The sequence below is a fragment of the Eumetopias jubatus genome, unplaced genomic scaffold (assembly GCF_037043125.1).
Source record: "Eumetopias jubatus isolate StellerSeaLion01/CBP00866 unplaced genomic scaffold, mEumJub1_p1.0 scaffold_3, whole genome shotgun sequence".
In the NCBI taxonomy this organism is placed as follows: Eukaryota; Metazoa; Chordata; class Mammalia; order Carnivora; family Otariidae; genus Eumetopias; species Eumetopias jubatus.
The window spans coordinates 149,271,572-149,284,537 of NW_028274809.1; the positions used below are offsets into that span (position 1 = coordinate 149,271,572).

Here is a 12,966-nt window from a genome sequence, read left to right on the forward strand (position 1 = left end):
GCACATTCTCCAATCAAGTTCCACTTCAGTAAAATTTCCTCTTGTTCCAAATGGGAAGCTGAGCAAACTTTTTTAATTTCCCTATCCACTAATTCTTTTTAAATGAGAATATCTTGCATTCTAAAATAAGGCCATTATAAAAATCTTTTAAAAATTTTTATCAGTATGTGTTTAGAATGTTTATTAAACAAAAAAAGTTCAGATAATCAAAAGATTTCTAAAAGGTAAAATCCAGGTCCACCTATGATAGTGAAAACCGAAACAAATGAAGCTAAAACCAAAAGAACAAGACTCATAGAACTACACACCACTAAGTGAAAATTTTACTGTATGTAAATAAAAAGCTGAATTTTTAAATGTATGAAAACTTATGTAAATGACCCTAATGTGACTCAATCTTATAATAAAGATATGAAGAATAAATAACAGTAATAAATATCTATGAGAATTTAGGAACATGAGGAAAAAATGGATGGAACAGTCTTGATTACAGCAGTCATAGGAAGAAGGATGCCTTCACAGGGACCATGTCTGGAACAAAGACCAAGATCCTTGGGCTTAAAGAGTCAAGGAAGAATGCAGCATGGTTACGTATCAAATTAAAAATGTGACACTTGAAAAATGACCAAAATAATTAACCTTCTATACCTCACTAATGTCACTCTGGTGATACTACGGTTTAATATTTTTCTGAGACTCTTAATTCCACTGAAGTGATAGGATTGCCTGAGCAGGTCCTAGGAGAGTTGAGCTTTTCAATCTGTTTTAAAGGTAGACACAACTGCATATGCTCTTGGAGCACCAATTAAGGGATTAGGGTAAAATTAAGGGATCAAAAGTAAGATATAATTCCCCTGGCAGCACTAAGACACATTGAAAACTTTGAAAGCAAACAATATTCTTGAATTCTTGAAAAATCAAGCAGCAAACAATCAGAGGTTGACAGAACCAACCATACAGGGATCAAGAAAAGAATGGAGTTACTTTAGAGCAAATGGAAATTTCAATTTTATTTTCAAGAACATTTGGAGAAAATGTTCGTGTAATTAGCAGAAAGATACCTCTGATATTTAACAATATTAATCAATGTATTGTTTTATTTTAATCAATGTATTAGTATTTTTATTAATAGTTTTGCCCATGTATTAGTATTTTTTTTTTTTTAAGATTTTTTATTCATTTGAGACACAGAGATAGAGAGAGAGAGAGCATAAGCAGGGAGAGAGGCAGAGGGAGAGGGAGAAGTAGGCTCCCTACCAAGCCAGGAGCCCGATGTGGGGCTCGATCCCGGGACCCCGGGATCACGACCTGAGCCGAAGGCAGACGCCCAACTATCTGAGCCACCCAGGCGCCCCCGCCCATGTATTAGTATTTTATATTAGTATTTACAAAAGGAGATAAGATGAATTATCTATACTCATCCCAAAGAATCTAGTTTTACCTTTTTTTTTGACTCCTATTCTATTCACTTGTCAGTTGTATCAAAAGCCTGAATTAACACCCTCTGACATCACCCAGAGGACACAGCCTGAATGAGACATGTCTAGCAAATTCTCCTACATGAAATTAGAGTAAGAAAAGACATAGTACCTGAAGTATTTGAAAATGAAATTTCAGCAAAGCTAAATTAAAGGCAACAAAAAATGGTTTTATATTCAAGGAACTCAGCTTCCCTCATAAAACAGTAACAAAGTGGAAAGAGGATGTAGAGAGCATTTATTGAGAATACACCATGTGCCAGATATTTGGCTCGATTTACCCGCACTATTATATTCCATCTTCACAAAAACCGAGCAACTTAGGGGCTAATATCTTTACAAAGCTAAAGATAGACAACACACAGATGGGATAAACAATCTGTTAAGCTTCAAGATGGCTAAGATATAATCAAACTTGAAATGTCATTTGTCTAGCTTTTCTGATACATTAGCAACATTAAACGCAACTGTATTATCAAGGCACTTGCTAGCTACTTAAAATGTATTATCAAGGCACTTGCTAGCTGCTTAAACACTAATAAAAGCAATGTTTAGTACCCTTCATGTAACTTATAAGAAACTTATCAACATCATTCCTACTACCTAAACACTAACCAGAATGTATTATCCATCACATGATAAATTGGTAATTTGTTGCAAGTTCGCATTTTTATTCAGGTGAAAACTTGTTACCAAGAATCTGCTGGAGCTTAAAACATAACAGTAATATCATTTTACCATCACCTGTCTAAATATATGCCAAGAAACACCACATTCCATGAGTAAATATTAAGACAGAAATAAAAATCTGAAAATTATTTGCTTGCCCAAATAAAACATCAGGTGATTTTCACAATTAATAAAATTTTATTAGTGAAAGAAAACATTAGAACATAGCTTCTTACCTTATAAAATAATTCCTCTTACCTTATAAAATAATCATTTCGAATCAGCAAAAGATGCTGAAGAATAGAAATGAAATATCCCTCCGCTCTAGTTTCCTTAACTGAGTTCCACACCATGTTGTAAATATCATATGCTTCAGTGAACTGATTAAGGAATACATGATTTATTTATCATCGACACCAAACAACTGTAATAACATGGCATGGAATCTACTCTGTAAGGCTTCAAAAGATTATTATGTGCCTTAGCCTAAAATAGGCATCATGTATATTTAACAACAAATAAAACACAGGTATCCAGGATTCAGAGTAGAGGGAAACATTTTGCAAATGACAACTTGACCTGACACTCCCTGGCTTCTCCTCCATGATCAACTCCAACTATGTGCCTCTCTCAAGCTAAGATTTTGCTGGCGGCAAGGGCAATGGGCAGCTGGTTACGAATACCATACTATGTTTTCAGAGGGCATTTACCAAGAGAGCTGGTGCCAGGCATTATCCACCATGGAGAAGCCCCAGTGGAGGACAGAAACCTGGTGGATTTCTGGAAAAGCACAGAGATCTGCAGACCCACAGAGTTAACAAAGGCCCACGAGAGTGTGCCCCCAAGGTGTAGGGCAGGAGCCAGCCAGCAAGCTAAGGATACCCTACTCCCAATGCTGGAAAGCACTAGGGGAAGGGAGGCACCAAACATGAAAAGAAAAAACAGATAGTGTACGTACACACACACACACACACACACACACACGAGGCCTAATAGAATCCATCTGTAGGTTGTAACGTTGATTTACATATGCATGTACTCAAACACACACATTACGCTAATAAGTTTATATAAAAATCAGTCTGATTCATGTGTCTGATGAATCAGACCTGTACCTCTAAAACAAATTAACACATTATATGTTTAAAAAGGGGGGGGGGAGAGAGAGAGAGAGAGAGAGAGAGAGAAGATAGTAGGAAGGGAAAAATGAAGGGGGACATCAGAGGGGGAGATGAACCATGAGAGACGATGGACTCTGAGAAACAAACTGAGGGTTCTAGAGGGGAGGGGGGTGGGGGGATGGGTTAGCCTGGTGATGGGTATTAAAGAGGGCACGTTCTGCGTGGAGCACTGGTTGTTATACGCAAACAATGAATCATGGAACACTACATCAAAAACTAATGATGTAATGTATGGTGATTAACATAACAATAAAATAAAATTTTAAAAAATCAGTCTGATTCATAAAGGTTTGACTTTATATTGTTTATATAGAAATAGCTTCAGAAGTTTGGTTGTTTGGGGTTTAGCAACAGTTTTTCCTATTTCACTAATTTCAGACCAAAAGGATATTCAAGTTCAGCTCTAATATCTTCAAGGCGATGGGAGAACTCAAGCAAATCTTCTTCCTTATGCTCATCAAACACTTTAAGCTGGATATCCAGGCCATCGTTCTTCAAACATTTTAAGTTCTAGAGATATTAAATGGAAATGTCAATCAACGGTTTTCTTTTTAATAATGCAAAAGTTAATGAAAAACATATAAACAGTAAAACAACCATTTGACTGGATTTATAGCATTCAAACACTTAAAGTGTTAAATAATACTCACATCTTATCTGTATTTCACAAATTTTTATACTCAAGCCTTTTTTCCCCACAGATAAATTATTCTTGAAGGTAATTTATCTAAATTTCCCCCTATTCAAGTACTCCTCTAATTTAAATATTAATAAGGAGACTGCAGGGCACTTACTGGCAAGATCTCTTTCAATCCACAACGCATAAATTCATTTCTGATGTGAAGCCTGAAGTCCAAATCATCAGGAGATGTAACAAGGGCATTGATGAGCTGCATACACGCTACCTACAATAGATTGCGCAGTGAGACTTAGGCTCAGATTCCAACATTAAAGAAAGAGTCATAGAACTGAAATATCAAGGTTTTGTTCTAAGAATCAAATACCTTCCTTCAGAGGAGAACCTATTAAAATAATAATCTGTATGTAAATTTTTTTAGTCAATTACAAATTATACAAGAAATATTTCAGTGGAGGTTTTTTGTTTTTTTTTTATTTTAATTTTTCACTTGTTTGGGAGTTCTTATGGAGTAAGAGAGAAACATTAGGCACTGGCACTATTCCATAAAAAATTCACTCTAGCCCGAAGTTAAGTTCTTGTCCAAAAATATCACTCCACGCACATACAACACAAAACTGAAGATCCTAGTTGAAAAATTATAGATCTCTATTGGATATATAATGCTTACCTAAAATAAAATAGTAACTTGCCATTCATCAAGAGAAACCGAAAGTCCCAAACACTTAAAGGTCAGCAAATGTCCTGAATCTGGTTAACGGGGTTGTTATAACCAAAAACTATCTTAGGAACACTGAACAATTAATTAGAATTACCCAAGCAATGGTTCTTACACTTTGGCAAGCATTCAAAAATAAAATATGTCATGTTTATTCTGAAGGCATAAATAAATTACAGAGCTAATTAAATCCTTTAGTATGTACCTTAAATGATAAAAGTGTAAAAATCATGTATTTTCCAGGTATTTAACACTCCAAATTTCAAAGTAGATCTCCTTTTTTTTTTTTTTTAACCCCTGGCTGAAATCTATCTTTCATTATCTGAAATCCATATAATCAAAGCAATAAAGATTGGAAGCAAAAGAGATGGTCTCTACAGAAGCAAAATATTCTTTGTTGTTGATGATTCTAAGTCTACATTCTACCAGAATCTAACAAGAATGACTGGCTTACTGATCAATATGTTTAACCTCATGCTGTTCCCTAAATTGTCCTTTCTCCATCCCTTAAGGCAAGGTTTATATGAATTTAAAAATGCTTTTTTTTGGATTAAGACACCGACAGGGGTCTCAGGTCCTGCTGGTTGAAATATATCGTAATTATTGTATTTGATGTCTAAATACTAAAATCTGACCAGCATGCCTCTATTGTCAAAACTTAAGACTATTTAAACTGGAGGAAGGAAATGTGTCAGAAGATAAATAGGGAAAAGGGAAACATTTAAAATAAAAAAAAGAATAAACTTAAAACAGAGGCTACCTTACCAGTACACATTCATTCAGCTGTAACTGGTTCACATCACAAAGTTTAAAATGCTTTCTTTCCACCTCCCTGCCAGTCATTACCCGGAAGCCACAAAAATAGTTTTTCAGCAATAGTGTGCTGTTTTAAAAGATCTCAAAGAACATTTAAATAATGTTCCTCTACATTCAGAGCAATTAAGATAGTGTTAGTGGCTAGGTTTCTGGAAAAGACATGAATTATAGACAACTCAAAGCAGCAAAAAAAAGCAGCATAAAAATTAGCAGGAAACAGGACTTAAATGTAAAGTAAATATATGCAGAACAGCAGCAGCATGAAATTGAAGAAAAAGGAGGCAAAGAATAATCCAAATTATTTTCAGGAAACATCCTGATAGGCAATTTCCTAAAAAAGGAAAAACAGAAAATTGACTTAAGCTGAAATAATGAATTTAAGTTAATTATCTAAAATCCCTTCCCAGTTCTAATGGTAATTGGCCATTATCATGACCTATAAACACTCTAATGGATGTCATGTAAACATTATGTCTATGAACATATGCAAGCATACAGCAAAATGTAGTGTTTCCTTACAGAAAAATAATTCTATTATCAAGGTAAAGATCAAAGAGTTCCTTCTAGGTTTTTAACATGTATATTGAGACACACAGACTCACTTGCTCACACAATCTCACACGAATAGAGCACACCAGCAGAAGAAGGGGCCAATACAGCATCTATGTCACTGAACTCAATTCCTACAGACGGTGGGAAAGACTCAGGAACTACGAAGGCAAACAACACATACTGCCTACCCTCGTGAAGACAGGTACACTGACAGACATATACTACGGAGAAGAGAACATAGGTCCCACACACAACGGTAACATGGAGCGAGAAACGAAAGACAAGGACAGCTGGCTAACAGCACAGGCTCTTAAAGCAGCCTGACGAAGTGAAGGACTGAGATGAGATGTTCGAAGCATCCTGAGAATTAACCGGTTAGAGGACATGGGACCTTCCAGTGAATTACAAGGAATTCCGATATCCTGAGCAGTTTGCAAGGGTAAGAAGGGAGAGAGCAGCACCAGGAGTCATGAGAAATGAGGCTGGACAGGAAGACAGGCCAGGTGACGCACAGACTCATGTGCCAAGTCAGCAAATTCAGGTTCAACTGGAAATAGGGATTCTATGTAAAAGAGAGGGAACAGTAGAGGTAACTGTAAGTTAAGAAGCTATTGCAGAAGCAACTTTAGTAAGCAATGATGAGAGCTTGGACATTCAAAATGTAGGAGGAACTGACAGAATTTACAGCTGGGTGGACATGGGGTTGACTCAGAAGAATTCACGAGAGCCGCCTCACCTTTGTTCTTCAACTAGATAGGAGCTGATACCATTAAGAGAGTTATAAAATGCAAGGAGAGAAACAGGTTTTAGAGAACTGGATAAATCCCGCTTTTAAAATTTTGAGATTGAAATGTACATTAGGAAGGGCACCTGGGTGGTTCAGTTGGTTAAGCATCTGACTCTTGATTTTGGCTCAGGTCATGATCTTATGGGCATGAGATAGAGCCCTGCAGCTAGCTCCTTGCTGAGTGTGGAGCCTGCTTAAGATTCTCTCTCCCTCTACCTCTGCCCCTCCCCAACACTTTCTCTCAAAAAAATAAATAAAATAAAAATAAAAAAATAAAAGAAATGTACATTAGGAATCATTCATTCTTTAAAAAAACAAAACACTAGTTATTGGGTACCTAGCCTTTGTCAGCTGGGGATATTAACAGAAGCTCAAGGAAATAATGGCATTGTAATATTCATCATAAACAATCACCATGCTGTTTGATGTTCCAAAAATATAGCCTATATAATCTCCATTAATTTGCATTTAACATATTGTTTCAAGAGCATCACAAAACGTACTTCTCTGTGGAATAGATGAGAGTAAGAAAACAAAGAGCTTCTGTCCTCCTAGAAGCATCCTAATTTAAAGCTTCTATCTTTGGACATCAAAATACAGAATTCACTCTCTGTGTACCTGTTCAACCATTTCATTCCCTCCAAGCCTATTTATTGGTGCCCACTAAGCACTTCTCAGTGCTAGGGATACAGCTGTGGAAAAGAAAGAAATCACTCTCAGAGATGAAGGGTCAAGACTGACTCCAAGGTTTTTGGCCTGGGCAATTCGAAGGATAGGATTATCACTGATTAGGGTGGAAAATAAATCATTCATTTAAGATGGCAGAAAGAGGCTTGGGAAGACAGACCAAAGGAGTTGGGTTTTAGAGATAATGAGTTAGAAATATCTATTAGTGACCAGCATTGGAAAAAAAGTGGAGAAGGAAACTGGATATAAGAGACCCAGGGTCAAGGAAAACATGACCACAGCAACTACACATAAAACTCAGGGTCTTACATGGAACTACCCAGAAGTAGCCAGAGAAAAAAGACATACAGGAACTGAGGGGGCATTTCGATTACAGGTTTTACTTTAAAGGCTGGGGAAATAAAGTAAAAAGGCATCAGTGAGGTAGAAGAAAAAGGACACTTGGGTACCCAGGAATTATGGGAGGAAAGTGTCTCAACAGAGAGAGTGATCAACTGAGTCAGAGGCTCTAAGCAGTCAACTAAGATGACTAATAAATTACCACTGCATTTAGCCAATTGGTGAATTGACAAGAACAGTCCCTATAAAGAAACAGAGTTGTTGTCCCAAGTAGGAAAACACCTGCCTTCTCATGTGTACCATATGCAACCAAGACGATTAAAATCGGCACTAAAATATTCTCCTTCCTCCAAATGCATCTTTATACTTTAGAAATACTGCTTATTAACCTTTGGTCTCAGCGAGCAAGACACTTCTCTTTAGGTGTTAAATCATGGACTCAGTTCTAATGATTTGGAAAGCGGATAGGGCAAGCTCATTTTGTTAACTCCTGTCTCAATTATCAAGAAGGAGCCTTGCATGAGAAAAGTATATTTAGCATAACTTGTAGCTGGAGGGGCGTGTGTGTGTGCATGTGCACATCCATCCAGGGCTCAGGAGAGCTGAAGGATTCCTGGAAAGCAGCAGCAAACCAAAAGTGCACTGCAAGAACTGGGGCCCACCAAGCCCATAGAGCAAGCCGAGGAAAATGAGCAGTCAGAAGTGTAATTACAAATCGTGGCAGAAATGCCAGTAATGTGGTAAACTAGAAGGCACAGACACAAAATGGGGCAAAGTAAATAAACCGTAAACAGAAATCTCAAAGATAGTCAATATGAGGGATAGATCTGGTCAAAGGCAATCTCAGGAACAAGGCAAATGATCAAAGAAAAATCATTAGACCTAGAAAGAGGTTAATGAGCAAGACAAATGAAGGAACATGCCACCATCTACAACACTTCATCAGCAAAGTAGCTTTCTGCCCTTGAAAACGGTCAGGGTCCTTCATCTGTGAATACCCATCACCTAACTTTCCTCTAGTACACAATTTAACGTACTCCTATCACCATGCTCAATGCAAAGATGAGAAAAAAATAAACTTTATGCATTTTTAAACTTTGACCCAAAACCTCTGACTCTTTCGGATGAAAGTCAAGCACAAAATTCAAGGTCCTCTAACATGTGTGATGCCTGAGGGTCAAACATAAAGCTCATCCAATTTTTTCAAAGGCCACCACAGCAAATGCTTTCTCCGTGACTGTGCTGAAGGAACGGAGAAGGTATCTTTAAGCCCACGCAAGGATATTCTTTAGAAAGCTCACCCTTGGGTCAACATGTTCGTCCTGAATACAAGTAGATGTTTTTACAAGTAAAATGATGGCTATACGATGCTGAAAATATATCAGATTTTTTTTAAAGATTTTATTTATTTGAGAGAGAGAGAATGAGAGATAGCACAAGAGGGAAGAGGGTCAGAGGGAGAAGCAGACTCCCTGCTGAGCAGGGAGCCCGATGCGGGACTCGATCCCAGGACTTCAGGATCATGACCTGAGCTGAAGGCAGCCGCTTAACCAACTGAGCCACCCAGGCGCCCAATGTATCAGCTTTATAAGCTAAATTCACATTATAAACAAGTACCAGTCAAGTACTTACATAAAAATTCTATCAGAATCTGTGAATAATTATTATCTGGGCCTGGAAGATCCAGCTTACATTGCTATTCATCTTCCTTACCCCAGAGCAGAAATCATCTGTTTCTCTTTGCACAATCAAATTTCTTATCAAGCTAAAATGAGTAAATGATGCTTACAGAGAAATAGTTTGCCACTAGTGCAGAGAAACTCCAAAGAATTTAAAAAGCACAGGCGTTAATTCAGAATAAAAACTAACCAGGCTACATTATGCAGACAAACACAGAAACAGTAGGTCAACAGATGTAAAGTTCTTTCTAATTTCATTTAGACTTCCAATTGAGTATTCTGTAAATGATAGACACAGTAAGAGAACAAATCAGAACGGGGGGTAACTGCATAGGTCCCATACAAACATGGAGAAACAAAGTGCAGGATTCAAGCAGCTACAATCTATATAAACGGGAATACTGGAAAAACAAATGGATTTTTAAGTATTTATTCAGACACTCCCCATTGAGACAGCATTCACTTCTTCTGTGTCCTCCCATGCATTTTGCTGGAACTCTTCCTACTGCATTTTACTTATGAAACATTAGCTAGCTTTAGATTCCCAAGTGTAAGCTTCTTAAGGGCAGGAATGTACTTTAAGATTTTATGTATTCATTTGACAGAGAGAGCGAGAGAGAGCACAAGCAGGGGGAGGGGAAGAGCAAGGGGGGAGGGGAAGAGGAAGGGGGAGAGGGAGAAGCAGGCTCCCCGCTGAGCAGGGAGCCTGACGCTGGATTCCATCCCAGGACCCTGGGATCATGCCCTGAGCTGAAGGCAGACACCTAACCGACTGAGCCACCAGGTGCCCTGGGCAGGAGTGTACTTCTGTATTGATCTTGTATAACTCAGTGCACAGCAGTCACTGAATAATTAACGAATTGAATACTTAATTATGAAACTCTGTGCAGTTACCTTTAAAGCATGAGGTAAGTTTATCTTTCAGGTGATCTACCGTAGCATAAGTGAAGAAATTTATATTCTAGACAAAAACTTTCACCGCTGTTTTACACTTAGATGTGTGCTCCCTGTAACAGCATGAGTTCACATTAGACTATTATTCCACTGTGTTTCCTTAACGTCTTAGCTTAATGGCATATTATTTACCAGTCCATTTCAATACACTTAACATTTATATTAATATATTAATCCTACTGATGTAAACCTCAAGAGAAGTAGTCAAAACAGAGAGGAGTTAAATTGATCTCCACATCCTTCTGGGATGCCCCAACACTGGTCCTAAATATAAAAACTTTCTACTATCTCTATTCTTCATTTGGTTCTTCATTAAATATGAGGACAAGTTACTTGAAATTGAAAATAACTTCGGTTAATCTGGCAGGGAGGGGGCAGTGGAGATATCGCAAACAAAAAGAAATAGTAAATTAAGATAGGACTATGCATTATAGTAACATCTTTATTGGTCTCAAGCAAAATTAAACCTGGGAATATTTTGAGCATTTAAAGGGGTATAGAAAACAAAGAGAAGCAAATAAACTTGACTATATCTAAAAAGTCATTTAAACCTATGATTTGTTTCAATGTCATATTTCTCAATTATTGCCCAGTAACAAATTTCAAAGTACAGTGACTATAACCCCATTAAAGGTAATTTTTCCTACTTACTGAGACATTAGAAAATATGACCCAATCAATTTTGCAAAATATATATTGTTATTGAACTCAATGAGACCCAGAAATTGGAGAGGTGTGGGGTTTTTTTTTGTTCTGTTTTAAGAAAAACTGTCTTTGTAGCAGCCACAGGAATGCAATTCTCAATCTCTGACTGCAGGGAGTAAAAACAACCAACAGCCCAGCCCCAGCTGCTACCCTGGAAAATCCATCACAACAGGTGAGCTGAGGCCACACTCCCCACAGGCTTCTCCCAGCCAATGTCTGAACACAGCAAGAATACTAAAATGGGGCACAAGGGGCTTTGGCTTAAGGATTCCCCAACAACCCTGCCAAGTCATCCTGGAAGTGTAGAGCAGCCCAAGGCACTTCCCTCCCTCCACCATCCTTTCTTCTCTCCTCCACCTGGCATCAGGTCTGCCGTGAGATGGACATCTCCCCACCTCCCCCCAGCCCTCTCTAAGCCCTCTCCCTAGTGCCATGCATACTAAATCTCTTGCTTCTCAAAAGACCCAGATTAACACAGCCTTGGTGGACCAAACAAGTTTCAGCAAGAATATCATTTCCAAGTTGTCTGATTCATAACTATTATAAATGAATCTTCACGTTCAGCAGGACACTTTCACTTTTTCTTCCTGTTCTCTAAATGTGAGCACCTTATGCACTTCAATATGTAACCATGAGGTATTTGTCAAGACCACGTGCATGCCAGGTGTCTGAATGTGTTTGAAATTTGATTTTCCTCTAATAACAGTTCTAGAGATACTAAAGACTTGGATTATATTTCTGCCTTTTGCCTCTTTGAAAAATACCTTCTAGGGTAGAGCAGTATCTCCTGTGAGAATCCTAGAAAGACTGTCCACTGACTCTTGTAAGGATACCACCTACCACCCTTGTCCCATGTCCCTTTAGTCAGTAATTAAGGTAGGGAAAATACTCTGTAGTATCACATGAACCAAAATGAATGAAGATTTTATTCTATTCAGTGTACATCAAGGTACAATGAATGTATAGGAAAAACACCAAGAGGATCAGACTGAAGGCAAGAGGCTGACAGGAGAAGGCTTGGTGGTCTGTTCCCCACCACTTGATGATTCACCCTGAGCCTCTTACATTTCTGTGTGCATTGCAAGTAGAGGCCCTGGTGGGCCATCTTCTGGATGTTCTTTTCAAGGATGTACGAATAGCAAATAGGTAGGCATGCTTCATGTCCAGTATAATAAGGATAATATCTCTTTGGAGCAAAAGGCAGACACAATTACAACCCACTATAAAGATTAAGGTTTTCTAAACTCAGAGTTTCTCTCCTATAGCACAAGCTGGCCTCGCAAACAAATCTTCAGACGCTCCAAAAGCAAGGACTGGCCTCAATGTTATCCTGAACTGAGAATCCTAAGTTTATCAGCCAGCTGGGAAGCCAAACTGAAAACACTATTACCAAGTAGCCACCTGTTTGATAAAGGTCCCAACTGGGGGACCCCAATAACTACAAATAATACTTTCCTTCCAGAAGCACCATGTAGACCTTCAAGACTATATATGTTATGAAGCCAGGTGTTAACTTGCTTGTCTCTCCAAAAACACTGCCTTTCACCTCAGAGCTGATCCTAAGAGATGTTCAAGCGTCTAAGCAAACACTAGTCCTCAGCCAGCCATGAAGGACTCTCCAAACTGAGGCTACCATTAGTCCTGCAGAAAAAAGTAACTATTTATGTGTGCCCCGCAGGCATTTATCCCTATGATGGGAGTCACCCAATTAGAAAAGGAGCTAACATATCTGTCCCTGATTTTAGCTGAAGTTATCAATGATAC

General features: G+C 38.1%; 1 protein-coding gene across 1 annotated transcript in view; it reads right to left on the minus strand.

Moving 5' to 3' along the window:
• Nucleotides 1–12,966, minus strand: part of DIAPH3 (diaphanous related formin 3) — a 482,025-nt gene that overhangs the window by 323,362 nt on the left and 145,697 nt on the right. Inside the window, exons 9-11 of the mRNA XM_028105625.2 lie at nucleotides 4,123–4,233; nucleotides 3,720–3,838; nucleotides 2,406–2,522 (exon numbers count right to left, since the gene is read on the minus strand). Of these exons, the coding sequence (XP_027961426.1) occupies nucleotides 2,406–2,522; nucleotides 3,720–3,838; nucleotides 4,123–4,233 (347 nt within the window). The remainder of the gene's footprint in view (nucleotides 1–2,405; nucleotides 2,523–3,719; nucleotides 3,839–4,122; nucleotides 4,234–12,966) is intronic.